Here is an 18,803-nt window from a genome sequence, read left to right on the forward strand (position 1 = left end):
AGAGCAGGATTGGATCTGATCCATTGCCCAGATTAGACTTTATGGTGCCATTGCCCTTTCCCTGCACTCATCAGCACAGTGCCACCCAGAGCTGACCCTGCTTAACTACCAAGATCTGATAAAATCTGGTGCATTTAGCGTCTTTAGATCCTGAGCACAGCCTAGTGCTTTCAAAATTGTCAGAGTATATTAATACGTGTGCATTGTTCCCAGAAATCTTCATTTCAGCTCTTTGGCAGCTGTGTTGAAAGGAGTTAATGTAACACAATTCCATTTTGACAGGATTCCCAGTGACAGACGGTAGCAAAGCTCAAAGAGTCTTGATTGCTCAGTGTAGATTTATTTTCCCTTCCTTGAAAGATTGACAGTAATTTCTAACTTTTGTCATGTTCTTCTCACTAGTTAGACGACTCCGATTTCTTATACTTTGCTTGTTCATGTTTGTTTCCTGCTATAGAGCCTTGTAAGCCTTTAGCTGGAGGGCCCTGTTCCTCTACTGAGTGTATGAAAACATTGGTCAGGTACAAACAGACCTTGGATATGTAATTGAGTACACTTCTGCACCATGGAAATAATGCAGTTTGACAACACTTAAATTACTATGGCTCATCTCTTAAATTACCATGGGGGTTGTAGTTTGATGAGGCACCAGCATTCTTTGGCAGGAAAAACTGAAGACCTTGTGAAACCACATGTCCCATGATTTCAAAGCATTGAGTCATGGCATTTAAAGTGATATTAAACTGCATTAATTTTACAGTGTAGATGCACCCTCAGTCAGTTATGACTTCATTGACCACTCCACATCTGGAGGTGCATTGCTGCAGCTACAAACCATCCTTGCTTGCACATTCATGAGCAACCTTATCCTGGTAGGATTGCCATTGGTTGGGAACTGTGTTGAAAAGCAGATGCCTGTCTGGAAAGAAAGGGTGGCAATCATATTTTAACATTGCAGTAGTCGGATATGTTGGGATTTAACCCAGACAGGGATGTAATTATTCACTAACATTCTTCTCAAAGGTAGCAATGGATAAATTCAGGAATTGTTTCCCTGCTGTGAGAAATTCTTCTAAAACTCTGCCATTTTGAAAGCTATTCACCATTGCGGACTGTGCCAAATTCACATATGGCTGTTTTGTGCAGCAGACAGCACTTTCTGCATAGGGAACAGCATTGTATGCATATAAAATAGTATTTCAATAAATATTTATTCTTGCAAAGCAAATGCAATTTTATGTGCAGAAATGAATACGTCTGTGATGAAATATTTTCTGTGACACATACAGATCTGTACCCAAGTCCTTCCCATCACCCTCCTCAAAATAGTGACTTGATTCTGTCTAAATGTTGGATCATCACCCTCTCTCTTACACACATTTGGTTGTGTACAGCTGCATGTTTCTAATGCATATAAAACCCAAAAATATCATGTGCACTCATGCATCTTCAGTCTGTATCAAAATTTCAATATAGAGTTGACCACCACTGCAGTTATTTTGTTGTTTCTCGATGTTGTTGAACATTGAGAAAACCAAAGTGTTCTTCACCAGTCAATCCCTCTGCAATGCCAGAAATACAGCTTAACGGTGTAACATTAGAAAATGTTGACCATTTCCACTACCTTGGCAGCCATCTCTCCATAAAAGTCAACATTGACACTGAATTATAACACTTCCTGAGCTCTGCGAGTGCAGCATTTTTCCAAATGAAGCAGAGAGTGTTTGAGGATTGGGACAGCCGTAGAGATAACAAGGTGCTTGTTTATAAAGCTATTGTCCTCCCAACCCTGCTATACACCTGTAAAACATGAACTGTTTACAGACGTCACACTCAACTCCTGGAACGATTCCATCAGTGTTGCCTTCAAAAAAAACTTGCAAATCTCTTAGGAAGATAGGTGGATAAATGTTAGCATGCTGGAAGAAGCACAGACCACCAGAATTGAAGTGATGCTCCTATGCCATCAACTCTGCTGGACTGGCTATGTTGTCCGAATATCCAGTTGCCATTTCCCTATACTCCCAACTCAAGAATGGAAAATGTAATGTTGGTGGACAGGGAAAGAGATTTAAAGATGGACTTAAAACCAACCTTAAAAACTGTGGTATAGATATCCAGAACTGGGAAGCCCTGGCCCTTAGAGCTCTAGCTGGAGGTAAGCTGTGACCAGCAGTGATGCAGAATTTGAAGAGGTACGAATAGAGGGCGAAAGGGAGAAATGCATGAAAAGGAAGGTGCATCAAGCCTACCCTGACTGGGGCCACCTTCCACCTGGAAACCGATGTCCTCACTGCGGAAGAACATGCAGATCAAGAATAAATCTCCATAGCCACCTACGTATCCACCGCCAAGACACTGCACTTAAAGGGCCATCATCCTCGGGCTATAAGGGTTCACCTAAGTAAGTCAGTAAATAAGGTACAGAATCTCTTTGTAGAGCTATCACACACCAAAAAGGGTTTTCTTTCCATTAAAATCTAGAGACAGGTGGGCACATCTGGCTAGCTTTTGGGTTCATATGGGAGGTTTTTTAAAACATGGGAACCTTCCCTTAATGCAGTGGTTTTCAACCTGTGGGTCCCCAGATGTTTTGGCCTTCAACTCCCAGAAATCCTAACAGGAGGTCAAGTGGCTGGGATTTCTGGGAGTTGTAGGCCAAAACACCTGGGGGCCCACAGGTTGAGAAACATTGCCTTAATGTATGGATTTGGAAAGACAGCTCCACTCCGCATTTCCAAAGACATTTCCAACCCATCAATGGCATCTGTCCTTGACACTCTACCAGCCCCCCTTCCTCTCTGCTAATTCACCTTCATTTGAGGTAGAAGCAAATGGCATGATGCACACATTTCTGTCTTTATGAAGGTTCACACGTCAATATACAGGATTCTTTGGTCACATCATTCAATATAGAAAAAGCTTTCCAATCTCAAAAATAACATCCCTTATAATAAGGGACACCAGCCAATCCTGTCAGTCAAGTCCAAGTTTTCTTTTTACAGAAACCATCAATCATAATGAAATCAGATGCCAGAACAACCTGCAATGTTGATATATTTCAGCATCATTCTCAAAGACCACCAATGGGTTACTAATCTTTGTAATCTACACATATCATTGACAAATATATCTTTTTGTATGATCCATGAGGATGCCAGTATTCAACACATCAACACTAATAAGAGGTGAGCTGATGTGAGCTGTGTCTCTCCCCATCTGAGGCCTGTTTTGAGCCCCAGTTCGCTTTAAGTTAGGAATAAATGCACCAATTATGGACTCAACAAGAAAGCAAAATCTCTGTGAAAAGAGTAATTATTACAAATGCTGTCCAACTTTGCAAAGTTTACAGACATGACACTTTCCAGCCAAGTATATACTTCCTTTTTGGTACAATCTGTTTGCAGCTGGGTGATTGGTTATTGTAACATTTGTGCAATGCATTAGGAAAACCTTCACAGCTGAAAAGCAACGTAAGAAATAAACAAGGCAAATGCAGTGGATTCCATCAACCCATTGGAGAGCTTCCATTAGCTGAGTGCTTGAAGATGTCCTACCAAAATGTAGGTATTATAATTGTCCAGGGAAAGAGACACAATAGAAGCATTGTCATCATTCTTTTAAATTACGATGCATGAGAATATAGTGCTTCAAAAGATCTAAAGTCTATACTATGTCATCCACAGATTGCCAGCAAGATATATAAGCATTCTAAAAGCTTAGAGACTGACTATTGGTAAACAGGTCATTTATCAATGGCCAACTTCACTACAATGAGCATATAGACACCTGCTAAGCTGGTTGCCAGGCTGAAGTGTTCTACAAAGTACAGTGGAGAACACAGCCAGAATCCTGGTAGTGTCTTTAGATTGGTGTTAAGTTCCCCTATGCACATGGTTGTAGATTTTTTAAAACCATTGTGCAATTCCGATGTTCAGAGTATAATCAAGAAAATGAGTATAATGCGGATACACATTTTTGGCAGCTGTGTAACTGTTGAAGGTTTTCATGGCTGAAGTCACTGGCTGTTGTGCATTTTGCGGGCTGTATGGCCATGCTCGAGAAGCATTCTCTCCTGACGTTTTGCTTGCATCTATGGGCAGGCATCCTCAGAGGTTGTGAGGTCTGATCTCACAGTCTCTGAGGATGCCTGGTCATAGATGCAGGTGAAATGTCTGGAGAGAATGCTTCTCGAACATGTCCATAGGTAAAGGTAAAGATTTTCCCCTGACATTAAGTCCAGTCATGTCTGACTCTGGGGGTTGGCGCTCACCTCCATTTCTAAGCCGAAGAGCCGGCGTTGTCTGTAGACACCTCCAAGGTCATGTAGCCAGCATGACTATAGCCCAGAAAACTCACAACAACCCAACTGTGTAACTCTTGTCATTGGGATGTTCTGGTGCTGTTTGGCTTTTTAAAAAATTTGGATGTCATTGCAATGGTAACATGACAACATCTGATGAAGGTAGATATGCATGCATTTATTTAGCATCATCATTCTCTAGAAGAGTGATGTAATGAAGCCATTAGGTAGAACTTTCCCATATGTAATCTCAATCTGGTCATTAAATTCCCAGATCTTTGCTTTCTTGGGTTTCCAGTTATGTCTCATCAATTGTCTGGGTGTTATAGATGAATCATTTGTGAATGATTACAGGGGTATTATGGTACATAGTTGATGGCAAAAGTAACAATCACTGGTAAAAAGTTACCTATAGTAATACAATCAAACTGAAGAGTAACCTATTATCCAATGAAATGTCATCATATAATCAAGGTTGGTGAACATGCTGGGTAGGTAAAGGAGTAACCCATAGGACCCATTCTAATACATCCCTCATTCTCTAAGTTACGTGTGTTTTTTAAAAAGAGAATATGATTTGGCTGTGAACTAAACTGGAGTGGAGCAACTACCCTCACTGTAAAGCTTGCATTACTTGCCATAACTTCAGGAAGAATAATGTGATAGTTTAAAAGAGAGTGCAGAACACATGGAGTGTATTCTTTATTGACTGAAGTCAAGAGCTTGGAAAAGTTATTTTTTTGGGTAATACAGCTCTGAGAAAGCCCTAGCTAACATGGCCAGCAGCCATGCTGTATGAAGGATTCAGGGAGCTGTAGCCCCACAAAGCAAATTTTCAAAGCTCTTTTATAATCTGACCATGTGATCTCTTTTCACCCAAGTTTAACCTATCTCTACAATAAATGTCGAAACACACACACACATATTATTTAACTGCTGATTTTGGTGAGCATCTTGTTGATTGCTTGTTTGACATGAGTGGTTGAGCTCCTTCTCCTGGTCTTTCCTTGGACCATCTTCCGTCGCCGTACTTCCCGGCATAACTCATAAAAGGCCTCCATGATGTTGCCTTCTCCTGTACAAGCAGAGCATTCATAAAATGCACATGCTAGTTCTGTGGCCAGCTTCTCCCCTTCTTCTGTGGTGACCTGCCTTGAGTGGTCCAGGTCTGCTTTGTTTCCAACTAGGATCAAAGTCACGTTTTTTGGCTTTTTGACTTCATCCAGCAAGTTCTTAAGTGGGAGGACCTCTTCAAAGCTTCCTCTGTCAGTGATGTCATATACTAGCACAAAGCCCTCTCCCCATCGTACGTGCCCTTCCTTCTGAATGACGTCTTCCTGTTGGAAAGGAGAAATGAAGGAAAGCTGGGTTTGAAGGCAAAAGAGACAAATATAAGACATTTGGTACCTGGGATAACAAAAACTGCTAGGTTGATTTAGCAGCTCTGTTATAGAGTCTGCCTATGATCCATTAAAGTGTCAGAAACTTCTCCAGGGCCAGGTACTTAAAAATGCAAGTGCTGAACATAGCAGCAGGAGTAAAGCATAATTCTACATTCTTGTGTGACAAGTACTTCAATAGTTTTATGGTGCTTTCCAACATGAACCATGAAGGCATGGCTGAATAAACAAGAAAAGAAACATCAGAGGGCTGGTACAATTGAGAACTCAGGAACTTGTTCTTTCTTGATGTCTGCACCATTTACAACACTCTAACTTGCCACCATGTTATCCAACAAATCTGAATCCTCCTGTTAAGCCAGAGATCAGAGAAAAGTTGTCTTTTGAGATATAGCTACACCTAGCATAGCCAGTGGTAAGGGACTATGGGGAGCGTTGCCCAAAATCTCTGTAGGGCAAAAGGTTCTCCATTTTTTCTTTGCTATGACCTGGTTTATGGTGGTAGAATATAAGCCACCTCATTGATACATACATACATACATACATACATATGCTTGTGTGTGTATGTCTGTGAAATTAGTTTGCTCAAATTGAGTTTGGAGAGCATGTAGCGAGTTAAAAACAGAAAGGAAGCCAAAATGATAAATTGATTAGATTTTTGGCCTTACATTTTGGAGATCAGTTCAAAAACATGCAAATGTGAGTAGATCAATAGGTACTGCTCCAGCAGGAAGGTAACGGCATTCCATGCAGTCATGCTGGCCACATGACCTTGGAGGTGTCTACAGACAACGCCGGCTCTTCAGCTTAGAAATGGAGATGAGCACCACACCCCACAAATGGACTTCATGTCAGGGGAAAATCGTTACCTTTACTTTGGAGATCCAGGTTCAAATTTCTACTGTCCTAATACAAAGAATATTAAATTCTTTGCATCCTTAATGAAAAGGACATACCGAGACACTATCAAATAAATGGTCAACCCCTGTCAGGGCCTTTTTAGCTGGAGGGCCCTGTTTCTGTACTTTGTTGCTGCTTTTCTAGACTGATGGGAGATCTATATCCGGAGGTCCCTAGTAAATATTTTTCATTTAAAGTGGTTGTACCCCACCAAATGGGACCAATTTGTGTTGGGGACAATTCACAAATAACTCGATGGCACCTCTATACTTCTTTTTGAAAGCAATCAACAGTTTCAGAGGATGATAACCACAGATCAATTTGGTTATTCCTTACCCTTGTTTTCTACTATTGTAATTTGGCTTTGATAAAGCTAGCCTTCTTGAACTTTCACACTCATTCGAGGCTGGCCCAAGATATCTGGCATGATAAGATGAAGATGGTGCTCTCCCTCCACTTCTATCTAGAGAAGAACCTGAGGCATTAAGGAGGATATTTGCTCCCTCACCTGTGGATAGTAGACCATGAGATTGCAATTCTTTGATCTTCAACCCCTGCACCATACATTGCCTGAGGCAATTACTCTGGATGACCTGGGTGCAAATCACTGATTTATATTACCTAAGGGCTGGGCTAGATCTAGACCAGCTGACTTCTTAGGAGTCTCTCCTAGGGAAGGAAGCAACCATTGTTGGTCTTTTCCTTTGTAGCCACTGTCACTCCTAAATACACTTTCTGCTCCTCTGAGAAAAGCAATCAAATAATCAGGGGATCAAAAGAGAATCCTTTCCCTCTTTTTTCTTCCAATTGTCCTACTGAGTTGGGATTGCTCCATTTTTTTCCTGTTCCGTTTTTGCCTTTAAAATAGCTCATTGCTTTTCCCTCATGTTAATTTCTATTTCCCGGTGCCAGAGTTTTGCTGTGATGACCAGCAGTTCTTGCTTACCTGCCCAGCTGTATCTAGTATTTCCATGGAAATGACTTCATCATCAATGGTGGCTTGATGACGATAAGTGGATTCTTAAGAAAGAAACACAAACAAGAAGCACTAAGTTAAATAAAACATCTTTCTGCTTGTCTTACCAACTTGGAACCCTTTTCTTCTGTAGTAAAAAAATCTGTCTTTTGTGTTATATCTATATTATCAAGTATTTATTTATCCATCTGTTCTAATATATACATCAAAATGCTTGAGCACAGTGTCACCAAATTTGGTATGTCAGTTAATAAGGTCAATGCAGATTTGGACTTGATCCATCAACTAATAATTCTGAGTACATCAGGCATAAACATTTTGACTTTCTGTTTTTTTTTTGTTTTTTGTTTTTTATTTGTTCAGTCATTTCTGACTCTTTGTGACCTCATGGACCAGCCCACGCCAGAGCTCCCTGTTGGCCAGGGCCACCCACAGCTCCTTCAGAGTCAAACCAGTCACTTCAAGGATAAAATCCATCCATTTTGCCCTTGGTTGGCCCCTCTTTCTTTTTCCTTCCATTTTCTCCAGTCTTCTCTAAGCTTTCCTGTCTTCTCATGATGTGGCCAAAATACTTCATCTCTGCCTCTAATATCCTTCCCTCCAATAAGCAGTCAGGCATTATTTCCTGAAATATGGACTGGCTGGATCTTTTCACAGTCCAAGGCACTTTTTTGTTTTAGATTATATATTTTAAACTTTGATGAAATGACTCAGGTTGATATTCTAAATATTTATGTGAAAATTTGGGACCAACCGACTGACTTTGCTTTTCTCATCCCTATACAAAGACAAATATGACTTTAGAGCAACAGTTACAACACTGCAAATTTCATCACCTGGCCTCTTTAAGTGTACTATACTAAATAGTAGATACAACCTTATAGTTGTGTGCTCGTTATGGAATGAAACTGAGCAGAGTATCATTCAGGAGAATTTGGAGTGCGTAATTTTGTCTGTAATTCATAATTTGTATGTTTGAGTTATGTGGGCCTGTTTGCTATTAGGAAACCACTCTTTAGCCATTTCTGTTCATTCCCTTTAAGTCTATTTTATTTTGTAAAATTAGAACTTTTCCACTTGAAGACTTTGTTAAGGTCTAAATCAATTTTGGAAGTTCTCTACAAATAATTGGAAGCTCTTCATAAGGAAGCATAGAGGAAAACCTGTTTATAGAAACTTTTGTTGGAAATTTCCTTCTACAAGAAAGAAAAAGAAACAATTATTTTAAAGAGGAAATCTGTTTAAAGAAACTTTTGTTGGTACTATAGTATTCCACTGAAGAATATGCCCGTCCAGGGTCTTGTGATAGGGCCCATAGGGCTCCCTAGCCTTCCACAGTTGCCCCCCTTGCCCTGTTTGATCTAGGAGAGCCCTTCTTATAATGCCTTCTGTCCAGAAGCTGTTGGTAAATTAACTGCAGCCAGGAAGAAGTCACTTTACAGTGCCTCCCCTGAGTTGTTACGGAGCTTTTCTTGTGAAAGTTCTTTATCCCAATGGATCCTTGGAATTGGGAAAGCTCTCATCCAAATTAGGAGTAAATCTGAGAGAGGATTTGCTTTGACAAAAAATCCATTGCCTACTCCTTGAGTCTGACACCTTTACTTTGGATGAGCAAGAGTGCCCTTTTGAATAGCAGCAATGAAAGAGAGAGTTCTTTTTTGTTAATAGGATTTGTCCAAGGGACAAGGAATTAATTCTGCATGCAGCTTTTTCTGGTTCATTCCTATGACAAATTGCTCAGACCCTTTTAGGTAATGAGGAAAATGGAATTTCTGCACCTTTTGAGGAAAGATGACTCAGTATTTTACATACCAAAAATAGATGATCACGTTGCATGCATTGATGCAGGGAGTAACCTCTAATTTTCAAAAGTAAATACAGGTTGAATATCCCTTATCCAGAATTCCAGGTAAGGTGGGAGGCCGATGGTTCAATGTACACAAACATTGTTTCAGGAACAAAACTATTCAACATATTGTATAAACCTACCTTCAAGATATGTGTATAAAGTATAATATAGGGGGGGGGGGGGGAGGCAGGAAGCGAGAGCCAGGTTTTGTGTTTATTCTTGAATTCCATCTGTGATCTATCTCATTATGGATGTATATGGAAAAATCGCAAATCCAAAACACTTTTGGCCCCAAGCATTTTGGATGAGGGAAACTCAACTATACCATCTTCAAGTAAATTATTTTTGCTGTTGCTATAGCAGCTGTTTGTCATCACCCTTTCCAAATATTATATCCACTTGCCCAAAGGAGAGAATATTCAAGTCACTTAACATCATACAAATTTAATACACCTTCTGTTGCCACCCTGTGCCCAGGCTTCTCTCCTCAGGCAGGAGGAATTGGGGTAGCAAATGTATCACAGAAATCAGCTTTCATAATGGCCCTGAAGAGATGCTGAAAGTAGCTTCTTGCCTTCTGTATCAGAATGGAAATAAATGAGCATAGCCTTGGGCTTTTTAAGAGCCGGGTCTATAAAGACAGATTCCAGGATGCATTCCAAAGGGACAGAACAGAATGCCACAAAGAAGCCTGAAGGAAAGGAGAGGTGCTGGTGAATTGAACTTTGGCTTTTAAAAAAAATAACAACACTGCAAACTTCCATGTGGCAGAAAGAGAATTGGATCTATTCTGTAGTTTTCACTGTGTCTGCCCCATCTTCCACTTCCCTTTAGGCAATGGACTTACCACAATAAACTGTGCCAGAGATGTTCCTATAGATCTTAGAGACACTCTGGTATTATTTTGTCTAAGGGAGCCAGTGTAGTATAATGGGTAGAGCACTGGATTGTAACTCTGGATGGCCAGGGTGCAAATCACTGATTTGCTTGGAAACCAACTGAGTGAACTTGAGCAAGCTATATTCTCTCTGCTTCAGAGGAAGGCAATAGCAAACTCATTTTTTAGAGTACAGATGAAACATTTTCTGCAGAGTCCACTGTAAAGACTACATTTGTAGCTAATGGATTTGGGCAAATGTCTACATGGCATTCAGAAACCTTTCATTTTTGCCTTTTTTTCCCTACAACCCCAGCAATGAGCTAAAGGGGGATCCCATTTGAGGTTGAAACCCACAGTTTAAGAAGCAGCATCTTAGAGGACCTCTTTTAGGGGGTGAGAACCTATCATAATATAAAGCCATCACTGGGCTGTACCCATTGATGTGGCTGGGGAAGAGATCCAGCATCGTGCAGAGTTTCTACGTGCAAGAACTGCTAATTGTTTATTTTCCAGTGTTCTTATTAACTCCATGGCACAAATCAACCCAGGGGAGTTTTTTCTTTTCTTCCCATTCTGCTTCCTCCTTTTCTTCTTGCAGCTTTTCCCTTCATAAGAACTATATACATCTGGCAATTTGGAAGTAAATTAGTTTGGGAGTAGAAAGGACAATGCACGGCTGCGTTACTTCTTCTGCCTGTTTTTTTACACAAAGGCAGAGCTAAACAAAACTATTGTCTTGGGCATGGATCTAAATATTTAAAGTGTGAGTTTTACATATCTCAAAATATTGGCTTTTTTGAACCAGCTGGGGGAAAAGAATGTGATATAAGAGAGAGCCAGATTCATGTCATCAGAATAGCAACTGTGGGAGAAGGTCCAAAGCAATTGGATTGTCAAATGTCTAGCATTGTGTTTACTTATTACGTCTGTCATTTCATATCGTACATTTGTACCCTTGAGTTGCAGTTCTTTAATAGCTTTGTATTCATTATAATACATATTCACAACAGTGGCACTGTTAGCATGGTTGATAATAATCCTGCCCCCCCCCACCCCCCCCCCCCCGCAAAAAAAAAAACTACCCGAAAAGCTCGCAGATGCAGCAAGCAACAGAGATCTGTACAGCTGGGCAACCAGGGCACAAGGGGTGACATTTCCAGCCACATCCCGCCAGCAAATGAGGTTGCAATGTCAGAAGCAGAGCCCCTGTCCCATGTTCTTATAATACTTGATTCAGCAGTGCAAGTGGGGTAGAAGTGTCATTCTCCTTCTGCCTCGATTGGAAGCCCAATTGTTGTCCCAACAACTTATAGAAGGTACAACACACAGTAATATACAATGAAACATAAGTTTGTTATATGATCCAAAGTAGGGATAGAATGAATATGCAAGATATATAAAAAATGGTAGAATACAGATTTTTCATGTATCGGAATATCCTGATGGGGGTTTTCTAGATTGGTAAGTATCTTCACAGTTTAGGACTTATCCTGCATTCATTTGGAAGGATCACTTTTGTGCGGTTTCTTGAAGACAACAGAATTTTGATCTCTATGTGAAAATGTGCAGTTTCTGATTGCTTTATGATAGCAAGGAAAACATTGCAAAATGATCAATTCTTGCCTTCAAGCATTTAAGTCCTATATGCTTAAATTTCCCAGCAAAGGAAAAAAGAGACATGTTGTGTCTGATTCTGGAGAAAACTTGTATCCATTCACTGTGACTAGTGACAACCACTACCTTTGTCTTCCATGAATTCGCCTGATTTTTTAAATAAAGCTGTTCCTGTTGATGATCTTCTTGCAAACTGATTTTGTAAGTGAGATTTACTACTACAGCTATGTAATCTAAGGTGCTTTATGTGGCATGCACTTTGTAATGATTCTTACCTAATAGGTCTAAAGAAAAGCCTGAGATATCAGTGAGGTAGGCCTCCATTTTGGGAGTGTAAGCAAAGGAAGCAGACATCTTGGGAGTGTAAAGTGAGAAGAGGGGAGGAGCTGGAGATCTCTTAGGACTGGTTAGGACAGATGGGAGGAGCTAAATCCTGAGAGGGAAAAGTGTCAGCTTCACAGAGAGCAAGGAGATTGAATTTGGAAACATAAGAGAGGAGAGGTATTTTTGAGCTTAGGATTTTTCTGACAGAGAGTGTTTGTGACAGGCAAGGCTGCATTATTGGCCAGGACGGTCAAGTAGTTGCCTGGGTGCTTGTGTGGGTTTACACAAGTGGTTTGCTCTCTGGATAGAGTAGATTAGCTATATAGAGAACTCTGCTTAGAGTGGGCTAATTGCTCTGAAGACAGCCTGAGTAGGTTAGCCTGGGGAACTCACTGCTACTGTGTTACTGTAGAGTGAGGAGTTTTGGTAGTGATTAAGTCAAGAAACCTGTTTAAAGAAACCATCAACAATACTGTACTTTAGTAACCATTTAAGCTTTTGTGCTTCATCGAAGAAGTCAGTTGTTTGTTTGATCTTATCAATAAATATTTCAACTTTTAAAGAAGCCTCAGTAATAATTAATTCCTGTGGGAATAATTCTAGTTGCTTTAACATAATAACATCACAGTCATCTCTGGGAGCTAAGGGAGAGCTGGGTGGCAGGAAGAAGTTTACCTCAGTGAATCATCTTTAATATCCTAAGTTATTTTAGGTGGTGGCAGCAAAGCTACCAGAGTTCACACGTTACCTCATCTACATATAATAACTCCGTGTCAGGATCTATATTCTTTATACACTTCTTTATGATCCTTCATGGATCATGAAGAGCATGCCACATAAAGCACCTTCTTCATGGAATAGAATTGGATTGCATACCTTCCAGTTTTTCACACATGAAAACCTAGATGCGTAAGGTCAAACAACACTGGATTGTGGTGAAAATGGAAAATATGACTCTGCTCCTCTTCTCCTCTCCTCTCCCAGCTCTACTTCAGCATTTTCAACTTAGTTTACAGCAACTGAAGTAAGAAGAGCACAAATGGGGAAAGTGGAGGAGGAGAGAGAAAGTGGGATATTTTAAATGAAGCTGAGAAAGCAGGACAGCAGAGGATTAATTAGAGATTGTCTGACTAATTGTGTCAGAACCTTGCGATATGTATTAACAACGTGCTTTGAGTTGAACTCCACAGACACTAATAGAATGGGTTTCAGTAGCTAATCTTGTAAAAGCACAAACTCTGCATTCACAAGATCCCAGGTTCAATCTAACATCTGAAGAAAGGCAAGGAAACAATCACTGCAGGAAATTTTGGGAGATAGTAAAGGATCGCTGCATTAGATGGATCAATGATCTGAGACAGCTTAATACACCTTCCTTGATACCAGTGGTTGAAAATATTACCTTTGGGCTACAACTCCCAGAATCCCCAGCCAGCATTACCTTTGCCAAGCTTTGGGTTCAACACAAAATATATTTTTTTTGCTTTTTTGAGGAAATTATTCTAAGTTGGTCCATAAGTTACACATAGCCCAGCTATGTTTTTTAAAGCTGCCTTTTAACTCCAATGATTTTAGAAAGAAATAAAATGTCCAATTTTATCAGTGCCACTGAGAACCCAAACACATTTGTGAAAACCTCAAGTAATGTGTATTCTATGGATCTTGTTGTTTACAATAATATTGTATCACTGCTGTGTAAAAAAAAAAAAGCCACGGGCACAAGAGAAACATTTAAAAAGCAAAGGTTATAAGTGGTAGAAAAAAAACTATAAAATGAATAGCTTTGTTTCCAAGAAAGATTTTTCCTTGCGTTAATGTTGGCTTATTTTTAGTAAATTTGGCAGTCATCTGCATGTTCTTTAAATTGTACTTGCTTTAAAGAATATGTGACTTCAGAACGGCATGACAGAATCAAAAGAAACTGCCAGAAAAAGCATGAAACAAATTCTGACTTTGCTTGATGCTCTGAAGCACTATTTATTTTGAGGCAGACCACGGCCACAGAGCCAAATCCTTTGGTTTTCAGAGGAGTTTGGAGAATCTGAATCATCACGAAGAGCCAGGAGTTCTCACAAAGAATGCCTGATGAATTGATACTTCAAATTCAGCTCTAATTGCCTTGCTGGAGGTTGAGTCGGATCAAGGTTATATTGGCTAGTGTATTGGCAGGCAAGAGTTCTTTAACAGCATTGGTTTGGCTCATCTGCCAAAATACATTACATTCGTTCATTACATTGAAGGAAAGGCATCACAAGTGTGGTGACCCTTGGGTGGGAATATTATGTACATTTTTAAAAAGATGTTGGCATAGCCAACTCAAATTCTGTGTCAACAAAAGCCAAGTTCTTCAACATTCACCACATTATAAATGCAGTCATATGTGGTTTGATTTATGATTTTGTTTATGTATGTAAGACACTGGATTTTGCCATTATTTTTTGTAAACCTCTTTGAGACCCCCAAGGGATGGGAAAAGTGATATATAAATACTTTAAATAAATAAATATAAACACAGATGTCAACACAAAAATCTGATGAAGAAAATGTCTCCCCAAATTCCCTATTCCATAGGAAGATGGCAACTCTGATCTTGGGGGTTCTCTGGAAATGTTGGGTGTGTGGATCATGAGGACCTCTGTTCTACGTTTTTTTCCATGTTATCTCCTACCCTATGCATTGGCTACTTTTGGCCACAGCCTGAAAAAAAAAATTTTTTTTTGAGCTCTGATCAAAAATACCCCAGTGGGAATAGTGAATTCAGACCAGGTTTTTGTACAAACTTTGAAGGGAACTATCCAAAGTGTTAGATCAATTTGGAGCTAGACTGCAGAACTATGGAGGCTCTTTTAAGGTATGGAAGTCACCATGTGATAATCTTTTTGGACTACCATAAGTCCAACAGATGGGGGAAATGGAAGGAAACAGGAAGAGGGGCCGACCAAGGGCAAGATGGATGGATGGTATCCTTGAAGTGACTGGTTTGACTTTGAGGGAACTGGGGCTGGCCACAGCCAGCAGGGAGCTCTGGAATGGGCTGGTCCATGAGGTCACAAAGAGTTGGAAGCAACTGAATGAAGAAACAACAACAACAAGTCCAACAGGACCTTTTGGATGATAACTGCCAGACCTGAAGTTTTTGAAGCACAACTCTCAGAATCAACCAACTTGCATTCGGGCCTGGGAGATTGCAGGCCTTAAAAGGCATTTTTTTCAGCTTATGGTCCTCTGGATGTTGCTGCACAGCACCCCCCATCAGTTCTGTCTAGGGCAGCCGCTGTTGAAGGGTAATGGACATTGCAATGTAAGGTGGCAATACCTGTGTTGCTCATAAGTATAGAGAAAAATTAGGACCTTCTTCATGCAAAGTGTGTACAGTATTATTGGGTGACTCATTCTTACTACTAATAGCCCAGTTTAGCACTATATACTTTCTTGCTAGCATAGCCTAAAGTGTTCAGAAGAACTTCCTAACTGTGGGAGCTGTTCAGCAGTGGAAATCTTTGCCCCAGAGTATGGTGGAGACTCCTTCTTTGGAGGTTTTTAAACAGAGGGTGGATGGCTATCTGTCAGGGCAGCTTTGAATGCAATTATCCTGCTTCTTGGCAAGGGGTTGGACTGGATGGCCAATGAGGTCTCTTCCAACTCTATGATTCTATTCCATTATTAGAGGCAACAGAAAATAACTCACCAAGTGTAGGGTCATATTCCCATATGAACCGTTTGGTCAGGAAACGCACAACAAGAGCTATGGAAAACAAAGAGAAAAATAATCAGGTCAAAGGAGCGAACATAATGCCTAATTTTATTTAGAAAAGTATTTTGGCACTTTCTCTAGTTACACAGTATTTCAGGTTAGAACCAATGGTGACCTGGATGTTGCTAAACTGCAACAACCATAATCCCACCAATAAATAGGCTTCCTAAACTTCAGAAAAAGGTCATGCCTTATAATAATGGACACCTGGCAACTCTAAGATCTAATGAATTTTCTGTGCTGACAACTAGAAATTTGGGCACAGTTCTTGAAAGGCATATCTATAATACCATGCCTCTCTCTATTGTATGAAACAACCCCCCCCCAAAAAAAAACCCCAAACAAATCAAAAGCAAAATGTAAAGCACACAGTATCTAGAATTTTTAAATTAGGAAACCCACATTCAAAATATTACCGAGAAAGGCAAATGGTTGTAAACACTCCAACTCTATAATCTCACAATATTTTATAACATTGCTGCATTTAGATCACATTGTTCTTTGAAGGAGCTCAAGGCAAAACATGTGTTCTCCCCAATTTCTCCTCATTACGATCTCTTGTGAGCTCTGGCTTAGTCAGAGCTTGTAAAAATTACTTTTTTGGAGCACAACTCTCAAAATCACACAGTTACCCTGGCCACTGGCCAAAATTGCTGGGAGATTCTGGGAGATATATGCTGCAAAAATACTGTTCACAAGCTCTACTTTGGAAAGAGAAATATCTGTTGGACACAACGCAGAAGACGTTATTGTGGTTCTGTCACTTTTCAAGTGTCTTTTACTAAACTAGAGACCTTCTCCAGACGTTTTGGTCTTCAACAGATTCAAAGGTCATTGACAAAATCACAGCTTACCTTCTGCTTACATCTGCTGCAGAGTGTAAAATAAAGGTACCTATTCTAAAGGACCACAACAAAGCTTACAATATGGCTGGACAAAATGTGGTCTATCAGGATAAAAAAAACATTCAAAAGTATATTTAAAAAAAACCCTTTGGCCCTCACATGCCCTCTAAGACAGTGGTTCTCAACCTGTGGCTCCCCAGATGTTTTGGACATCAAGTCCCAGAAATCCTAACAGCTGGTAAACTGGCTGTGATTTCCAGGAGTTGTAGGCCAAAACACCTGGGGACCCACAGGTTGAGAACCACTGCTCTAGGAGATAAATGGGTCATTTTTGGCATGTCTCCTGCCATGTCTTCAGGATATTTTAGGTTCTGGGAAAGCCTTTTTTAAAAACAAGAAGTGGACAGAATGTGACCTATGTTGCTAAGAAACCCCATCTCCCAAACATGTCACTCCAATGGTAAAAATGCACCAAGCCCCTTAGAGAAAGTTTGAGAGAAAATGTCTCTTGGTAGGAGATAATAAAGCCTCTAAAACCTCCTGCAGTTGCCCACTCTTGACTTTCAAGATCTGTGTAAAATGGGCCACTGCTGGGATAAGTGCTACCACCACCATCAACTTTAACATGAAAATGGAGAAAGGTTGCTGTAAGAGCAGCATCTGTTTGGCTACATTAACAACAGAAAGATACCTGACCCAGGTTCAACGTCAATCTCACATGCACTTGTTCTTTGCAACAGACCTTGACAGCCAATTCACCAGGTTCCTGTCACAATTTCGAGACTCAGAGGCCTTGGCCATCAAGAGTGATTTCTCAATTGTTTACTAGTGTAGCGCATAAGGTGCTCACGGTACGGGAAGTGCTTACTGATTAATTCTGACAGTTGTATGGCACCAGCATGGGCCTGTGGTAATTGCAATTTAAAGCAGTACATTTCTTGGGCAGCGTCCTTGCCTGAATCATGTCTCATTCCATATTCAGACATTTCAATTAAAAATCCAGACCTCTTGCCTGTGGACCTGCAGAGCAGGCGATGCAAACTATAACTTTGTCTGTCTTGATGGAATTCATTCCTGCTTTGGGTCTCTTTTATTCCATGTGAAGGGCAGACGCTAATTATCCAGCTATGATTTACTCTTGATGCCCTAAATCCTATGGTTCATTTTGTTTCACATTGATTTCTTTTCCCCCCATTCACTCATTTAAATATCTTTTCCTGCTCCTAGTATAGGATCTAAAGTGGCTTGGAAACTAAACAAAGTATAGCTAAAGCCCTATTAATAAAGAATTACAGCACTTTTCAGCAGTTTAAAAGACGTTTACACCATATTAAAGAAGATATAACTCAACACCTCCCACTCAAAGACATGTTTATTACAAGTAGTGAACATCCAAGGGCATGTCTGATGCAAACAGGTTTTGCCTGCCGGTGGAAAGAGACCAGAGAGAAGGCCGACTGTGCCTCCCATAAGCAGGATTTCCATAACCTGATAGAAGTCACCACAAAGTCCTGTGTTCTCACCAAATGTGTCTGTGACACTAATGAGGGAAAGCCCTTCCCCAAAGATCTCAAAGGTCTGCCAGTCTTGTATAATTTATTTATGTATTTATAGTATTTCTATTCTGCCCTTCTCACCCCACAGGGGACTCTGGGCAGATTACAATGCACATATAAATGGCAAACATTCAATGCCATTTAGAAATACAACATATATAAACAGACATAATGTAGCATTCCAGCTTTTCCGGCTTAATGAGGGAATGTTCGATTTTGGCCACAGAAGGAGCTGCTGTTTCACCATCCACTTGTGACACCAAGTCCTTGATGACTTCCTCATTCTTACCCACTCTGCTGGAGGTTTTATGGTGTCGTAAATTAGTTAAATTAGCCTCCCTGCATGAAGTGGTACCTAAATTTCCTACTTGACAGATGCAATTGTTTTTCAGGCTGCATAGG

At 40.3% G+C, this 18,803-nt stretch overlaps 1 protein-coding gene across 2 annotated transcripts in view; it reads right to left on the reverse strand.

The window, feature by feature from the left end:
• Positions 1–1,192: 1,192 nt before the first annotated feature.
• Positions 1,193–18,803, reverse strand: part of RERG (RAS like estrogen regulated growth inhibitor) — a 121,810-nt gene continuing 104,199 nt past the window's right edge. Inside the window, exons 3-6 of one of the 2 annotated variants that reach the window (XR_010910060.1) lie at positions 15,935–15,991; positions 7,550–7,623; positions 2,697–5,640; positions 1,193–2,553 (exon numbers count right to left, since the gene is read on the reverse strand). Coding sequence is in view for 1 of the 2 variants with exons in the window: in XM_060776647.2 (XP_060632630.2) it covers positions 5,233–5,640; positions 7,550–7,623; positions 15,935–15,991 (539 nt within the window). In the remaining variant the exon portion in view is untranslated. Of the gene's footprint in view, positions 5,641–7,549; positions 7,624–15,934; positions 15,992–18,803 lie in introns of both variants that reach the window. The other variant, XM_060776647.2, reaches the window with a different exon arrangement.

The sequence above is a fragment of the Anolis sagrei genome, chromosome 5 (assembly GCF_037176765.1).
Source record: "Anolis sagrei isolate rAnoSag1 chromosome 5, rAnoSag1.mat, whole genome shotgun sequence".
In the NCBI taxonomy this organism is placed as follows: Eukaryota; Metazoa; Chordata; class Lepidosauria; order Squamata; family Dactyloidae; genus Anolis; species Anolis sagrei.